Raw genomic sequence first — 7,395 nt, forward strand, 5'->3', positions numbered from 1 at the left:
GATTAGATACAAGGAAGAAATTCTTCACTATGAGGGTGGGGAGGCACTGGAACAGGTTGCCCAGAGAAGCTGTGGATGCCTCATCCCTGGAAGTGTTCAAGGCCAGGTTGGATGGGACTTTGAGCAACCTGGTCTAGTGGAAGGTGTGCCTGGGGGGGGTTGAAACTAGATGATCTTTAGGGTCCCTTCCAACCCAAACCACTCTATGATTCTATGATATATCTGAATATTTCTAGGCTGAATCATAAAATGTTGCACTAACTTACTTGTTGATCACCACTAGCCTCCAGGATAGCAGCTGTATAACTTCATACCCTTGAACTGAATATACTTTTCTGTATATATAAAGAACACATTAAATGACCTGTTCAAATTCATTTTCTGAGTCTTTCCTTAAAGTAAGTTTTCTTCTCTAGATTCTATTAAGAGCCAGAGGCACTTTCTCCATTTGCTTAGTTCAGCGCAGAATATGAAACAGCAATGAAGTACAAAACCTGGGGCTCTGAGCTGAAGTTAATGCTTTTTATTCCCCCCTGTGCATTGCTTTATATATAGATATGCTGAATTTCATCAGCCATCCTGTTGCTCAGCCTCTCCTCATGCATGACTCCCATGAGAGCACCTCAGGGTGCAGACCCCTGCATTGTGCTTGGTGTTTCTCGACTCTCCCCGTGCTCACACGGGCTAGCTCCAGGTCGCATCGAGGAGCTCACACCACGCACCACCCCACTCGTGATTCAGGCAAGCACTCGATTCCAAGAGGTTCTCTAAGAGAAATAAGGTCCTAATGTCCCCTTCCCCAGTCTGAAATGAGAAGTTATGAACTCCCCCAAGCCTGCCAAGACATTGGCATGCGTGAACAGTGAATTCACTAGGACTGATAGCATTTTCCACAACATTTAGCCTTTTTAACATATTAATGTTATTCAATACCCTATCAAAGTGAATTGGTTTTAAGCAGCAGCATGTCTCAGGGAGATGCAAGCCTGCGACGCAGCAGCAGACAGGACTATGTTTTGACTTGTGCAGGGGAAGGAGCTGGAGGGTAAATGTCGGGATGAGCCTTGGATGGCTGCAGATCAAGCCATGCTTTTACTGATAGAGCTGGCTACGGAGGAGACCACCTCACAGACTTCAGCCCCTCAGGCAGCAGAAAGCAACTGAGAACCACCAGCACAGTTAGCATCTGTGAACTGGGGGTAGTTCATGTGGGTCAGGACCATGATGGCAACAATAGGTCGTAGTGGCCCTGATGAGCCTCATCTGGTGTCTTCTTGCCCTGCCACATGCACACTCACCCCCTCCCATGGACTAGGAACCCCATTTTAGGGGGCCTTCAGGCCTTCCCTACGCCGCATTGTAGATGTGCCTGGCTGCATCTGCCTCCTGGATGGACCTTGGACCTGTGCTGTAGATAGTTTTATTCCTGGATGGGCAAATGTATGTACGTTGTATTTTACCTCCAGCCACATCTCCTTTTGCTTCTGACTGGACCCCTTGATGAACCCTGAATCTGGTTCATCATCTGCCATGGCTGTGGCTGTTGATGGACCCTTTGTGACGTCCCAAGCACTTGTTGCAAGGTGCTGAGTGACTTCTGCCAACCAGAAGTTGTTGGCCAGGGGCAGCTGCTCTCTCAGCTGCTGGTGGTGTGATGCACAGATCTGTTGTCCTTCAAACTCCAGTGGTAACTTCTGTACCAACCGAGTGGAGGACTGGAAAGGTGTATGCCAACCCATAAACTCTCCAACCGCAGACTTCAGGGTGTGGAGTAGTTCATAGAATCATAGAATCATTGAGGTTGGAAAAGACCTCTAAGATCATTGAGTCCAACCGTCAACCCAACACCACCATGTCCACTAAACCATGTCCCTAAGTGCCTCATCTACACGTCTTTTAAATACCTCCAGGGATGGGGACTCCACCACTTCCCTGGGCAGCCTGTTCCAATGTTTAACCACTCTTTCAGTAAAGAAATTTTTCCTTACATCCAATCTAAACCTCCCAGTTTAGTTGTGACAAACTAAATTGCTTTAGACATGCTCATTGCCTTTAACAAAGAGGAAAGTTTCCTTCTCCTTGGTATCTATGAAGTTGTCCCCCAGGGGCTTGTTAGGAAGAACAGGTACTTTACTATGAGCTTTCTAAGAAGGTTTCAAGATCATTAGAGGCTTCTTCCCGATGCCCAGAAGGGCTTGTTAAGCTGATGACTCCTGGGTGACTGGCCCCCAGGGGAATTCCTTGTTTTGGAAGGGGAGAAGTGTAATTTGTGATGGAAATAGATTTAACGACTTAGCTGGTGATGGAGTTCAGGCCTGCTGAGGGGCTTCCAGTGGGTCATGCTATGACTATTGCCTCCACCTACTGCTAGACAAGGCCTCTTATTTAGTCTTGTTAAGGGTTAAGAAATCGCCTGTTTCTCCCTACATGTACAGCTCATATGCATTTGTTTGCCTTCGCTAATCAGATACTTTATCTTTGCCTTATCTTCCCTATCTTTAAGTCATGGGAAGAACATTTTAAAAAAGTAAAGAGTCCTTTAGGTGTGGTTCGAGCCTGGGTTGGTCTAGGAAAAAGCTGGTGTCTGGCTCTGGCTACACTTCCCCTTTTCTGGCTTACTCTGCACTAAATATCTTTGCATTTATCTTTGTCTTGCTAAAGGCTTCATCTATCCAAGGGCTCACTTACGCTATCCCAAGAGGTTTTGCAGGAGATGCAGACTTCCCCAGTACATAGCCCACCAAGTCCAAACTCAATTCTGGGCTTGCTCGGCTGACATAATTCAAGGCTAACTAATGCTCCTGGTAGGTGGCTGGAGGGTCTTGGTTTGGGATGGTGCTGAGCAGCAGGAATATCCGCCAGCCTAGCACATCTCTGCTGGGGCTGTGAAGAATGAGTCGTTCACCAAAGTGGCACTACGTCCTACCCCAGCAAGGACCCGTGCCAGATGTCAGACCCAAACCTTTCCCCTGGCCACCCTCAAAGGTGGCATATAGCAGTAGGGACAGACATCTGGCATGTGACCTTCCCCCAGGGGACAGCGATCTGCCCAAAAACCCAAGCAAGGAGTTTGTCCTCATATGTTTTATATCTTACATGGCATAAGAGTGAGGGAGTAGCTGAAGGTACAACACTAAATAAGCTTTCTCCTTTCCCTGCCCTTGCTAGGAAGGCAAGAGCCACAGCTGGGGCCATGTGCCCTGCTCTGAGCTGCAGGAGAGCCCAGACCTGTCTCTCTGGGGTGGGTTTCTAGGCTCAGACCCATGAATGCCACCTCCAGATGTTGGTGCTTGATAGCAGCATAACGAGCCAGGGCTGAAACTATCCCTTAGTTTGGTCCTTCCCTGTGCAGGACGGGTGTAAGCACACCTCTGCTGCCTGGGATACTGGCTAATGAGCGACATTTGTTCACTAATTGCATTTTCCACACTTCAACCTCCAGGCAGGGTCACCGACCTCCCTCAAAACACCTTTCTAGTCGCTGCTGTGATCTGCCTTAGGCAGGGACAAGAAGTACCAATCTTGCTCAGAAAAACTTCCTTTACTTTCTGCTGGGACTCCGCTTTCTGCTAGCTTGCAGAGGAAACCACACCAGTACAAATCCCGCCTATTGAGGTTGGTTGTTTAGTGTTGGCAAATGTTAAAAAAAGAATGTACACCACGAAATTATAATTACAAATTTGTGTATCTGGGACAACTGTTATTTTTAGGTGTGTTGTTAACACACCTAAATCAGTTTAACAACTGATCTTGGCCGACGAGGACCCAGAGCTGGACTAAAATACAGTAGGAATTAAGAGGGGCAGAAATCAGTTACAGAGGAAGCAAAGCGGGTTATGGAAACAGGGTTGAGAAAATACTCACAGCGCAAAGGGATCAATATTAGTTGCAAACAACTACGCCCTTTATGGGAGAAGATGGCAGTTTTGTTTGCTAACCAACATAACAGATGTTGGGAAATCTTCAGGTCTGAAGAGAAATCACAGTAGCAGCTCATGTTTGCAACATAACTTAAATGTTTGTATGCTCTGAAGTTAATTATGAAACCCTTCAGAAGCAAAATACATTTTAAGCTTTATATAAAGCACTTAAATTTTCCCACAGTTCTTTAAATATTTTTTCTTTTTTCTTTTTTTCTTTCTTGTCATGATGCTATTGGCATTTTCCAATTCTGTTTTAAATGAATTGCCAGAGTGAGGCAGGCTGAAGTCACAATGTCTTTATTTAGCTTCCAGGTTTTAGGCCAAATCCCAAATGTTATTTAGAAAGCTATTTGTATGCAAGTCCTTTTGTTTAGGTGCTGTTGAATTTAGCACATCTATGATTTCATCTCAGTCTTTGTAAAAATAAGTCTAGGGCAATTGCAGGTAGAGAAATAATCACATTTGAGTTTTGTTTCAACTCAGAACTAAATGCAATACTACCAACCCCTGGAAAGCCTTTAAATAAACAGGGATTTGGGTCTATTCATTGCCCTTCTCAGGGCACGCTTCATGTCCTTGTTCCTGAGGCTGTAGATGAGGGGGTTCAGCATTGGGGCTACAATGGTGTAAAACACTGCAACCACTTTGTCCCTGTCCTGTGGAGGCCTTGACTTAGGATTCATGTACATGCAGATGGCTGTCCCATAGAATATGGTTACCACCGTCAGGTGGGATCCACAGGTGGAGAAGGCCTTGGATTGCACATGTGCAGACTGAATCTTCAAGATGGCGAAAAGGATATGGGCGTAGGAGGTGATGATCAGAAGAAAGGGGATGAAGACTATGAGGATGCTGAAGATGAAGATGACCAACTCCATGAGGGCAGTGTCGGCACAGGCCAAGGCCAGCACTGCTGGCACTTCGCAGAAGTAATGGTTCAAGATGTCAGGCCCGCAGAAGGGCAGCCGCAAGGTGAGGCTGTTGATGACCATGGAGCTCAGCAGGCTGCTGGTCCAGGAAGCCATGACCATGTGAATGCAAACCTTCCTGTTCATGACAGTGGTGTACAGCAAAGGGTGACATATTGCCATGTATCGATCATAGGCCATGACCCCAAGCAGAACACACTCTGTCATGCCAAAAGCCAGAGAGAAATACATCTGAGCAGCACATCCAGAGAAGGAGATGGTCCTTTTCTTGGTGAAGAGGTTCACCAGCATCTGGGGGATGTTGCTGGAGACATAGCAGATATCTAAGAAGGACAGGTTGGCAAGGAAAAAGTACATGGGTGCCTGCAACTGGCAATCAGCTCTGATCACTGTAATGATCATGATGTTCCCAAAAATTGTGAACAGATAAAAAACCAGGAACACTGTGAAAAGAACAGTCTGTGTCCTTGGCTGGGAGGAAAGGCCTTGAAAGATGAATTCTGTCACTACACTTTGGTTTTCCCTAGCCATTATTTTTCCAGTGGTTTAACTGTCAAGATAAGAAATAGTAACAAGGTCAACTCAAATCTGTTGCAAGGTAAGTGTAACAAGAGCTTGTATTTCTCCCTGAAGGGGAGAGAATCTGCCATGGAAAATAATGTACCAGACACAACATACCATCCATTTTGTATTATCTATTGTGGTGACCAGAGAAATGAGAAAATGTTGAGAAAGTTTTCTCATGGTACATTTAGCTGAACCCCTGTTCACGTTGGTTGCAGTCTAATTACACAGATTTAACAGAAGAATGCCTAATTTATACACACTTTAATGCCCAACAGAGTTACTACCGTCTTTAGAAAATCAAAATTCAATGTTAGATCAAAAGACTGTCTTAAAATCCCACTTCTCGATATCCTTTCTTAACATGGGAAGAAACACGCAACAGACTTCTGGAGTGAAACAATCCTTCAGACACTCTCATTATGACACAGATCTACTCTTTTGGACAAATATCCATAGACCTGTATCCTTTTCCTGCAATAAAGCCAAAATTCAGCACACAGACCACATCTAACAAATTAAATATGTCCAACCACCTTAACGTATATCTAGGATCTTACGGCATTCTCATCACTATAGCTCCTACTGTTCATGTTCTGTCTTTATGCAGTATTGTCTAAGATGTTTTAAGGCTTTACCATGACAAGAAAGTTTCCGAGTAGTATATGGTCACAGTTGCTGGATCCTGAGTCTTCGTGCAGTAAAAGGAGAGCAGCAGAATGCCTACATTAATAGTGCTGTGGAAGACACTAATAAATGTCACTTGATATGCTGTAGGGTATCCGAGACATCTGAAGGCGGCTGACACATTTGATGCAGGGATGTTGGAGGGCTTGTGCTCCTCTGGAATGAAAATTGGACAAATGACAGGTCACACCGGGATGTCTCAAGTGGTACCAGACTGCTACGGCTGCGCAAATTATGTGGATGCCTAGTTGATACAGTCAATGGACTCTAAAGGGCGATTCAGATGACCAGCTAGTAGGTGATAACTTTAGCTATCTCAACTTCTCAGCTGTTCCTGAGACCCTGAGTAGCCTTCTGGACTTAACTTTGACACCTGGTTTATTCCTCACTCATGACAGAAATTTAGATGTATAACTTACATATAAACGTTTATAAGTAGATGCCTAAATCTGATGCCTTAACCTGAAACTGAATCCTATCCTGTGTTTTAAAGACCAAGCAGACTCTCACAACCTGAATTAGCAATCATGCTGTCACGGGAAAGTGTTGCAAAATGAAAACTAGAAACTGTTCTGGAAGGGAGGTTAAGAAATAATCCTAAAAAGCTCAATTCAAGGAGGCAGTTTGCCTTAGCCCAAGGTTATTGTCTCAGGTAGGTGAGATGGCTGAGCCATCACCCCAGTCAATACAACCGGAGGACTCTGTCTCCACTGCAGCCCAGGGAGCCCAGACTGCTCAGCACTTATCTCCTAGTCAGCAAAGGCAGGTGCATCCCTCCTGACTTGAAAGGAAGGATGAAGTCCTGCCTGACTAACCTAGTGGCCTTCTATGATGGAGTGACTATATCAGTGGACATGGGAAGGGCTACAGATGTCGTTTGTCTGGACCTCTGTAAGGCCTTTGACACGGTCCCCCACAACATCCTTCTCTCTAAACTGGAGAGATGGATTTGAGATGGGTGGACTATACGGTGGGTGAGGAATTGATTAGATGGTCGCATCCAGAGGGTAGTGGTCAACAGCTCAATGTCCAGATGGAGATTGGTGACGAGTGGCGTCCCGCAGGGGTCCATATTGGGACCGGTACTGTTTAATATCTTCATCAATGACATAGACAGTGGGATCAAGTGCACCCTCAGCAAGTTTGCAGATGACACCAAGCTGAGTGGTGCGGTCGACACGCCAGAGGGACGGGATGCCATCCAGAGGGACCTGGACAAGCTTGAGAAGTGGGCCCATGTGAACCTCATGAGATTTAACAAGGCCAAGTGCAGGGTCCTGCACCTGGGTTGG

At 45.6% G+C, this 7,395-nt stretch overlaps 1 protein-coding gene across 3 annotated transcripts; it reads right to left on the reverse strand.

Annotated features, from left to right (window-relative positions):
- Positions 1–3,905: 3,905 nt before the first annotated feature.
- Positions 3,906–7,214, reverse strand: LOC103906936 (olfactory receptor 2D2). Of its 3 annotated transcripts, XM_019474475.1 has the most exons (3): positions 6,055–6,130; positions 4,468–5,402; positions 3,906–3,928 (listed from the first exon to the last, which is right to left on the reverse strand). In XM_019474475.1, the coding sequence occupies exons 2-3, from the start codon at positions 5,381–5,383 to the stop codon at positions 3,906–3,908; spliced, it is 939 nt and encodes a 312-aa protein (XP_019330020.1). In that variant the 5' UTR covers positions 5,384–5,402; positions 6,055–6,130. The 3 variants fall into 3 exon arrangements, with proteins under 3 accessions (XP_019330020.1, XP_019329995.1, XP_019329975.1); XM_019474450.1 differs by lacking the exons at positions 3,906–3,928; positions 6,055–6,130 and adding an exon at positions 7,184–7,214 and having other exon boundaries at positions 4,442–5,358; XM_019474430.1 differs by lacking the exon at positions 3,906–3,928 and having other exon boundaries at positions 4,442–5,402.
- Between the last annotated feature and the right edge of the window lie 181 nt (positions 7,215–7,395).

This window comes from Aptenodytes forsteri, unplaced genomic scaffold (genome assembly GCF_000699145.1).
Source record: "Aptenodytes forsteri isolate BGI_AS27 unplaced genomic scaffold, ASM69914v1 Scaffold202, whole genome shotgun sequence".
In the NCBI taxonomy this organism is placed as follows: domain Eukaryota; kingdom Metazoa; phylum Chordata; class Aves; order Sphenisciformes; family Spheniscidae; genus Aptenodytes; species Aptenodytes forsteri.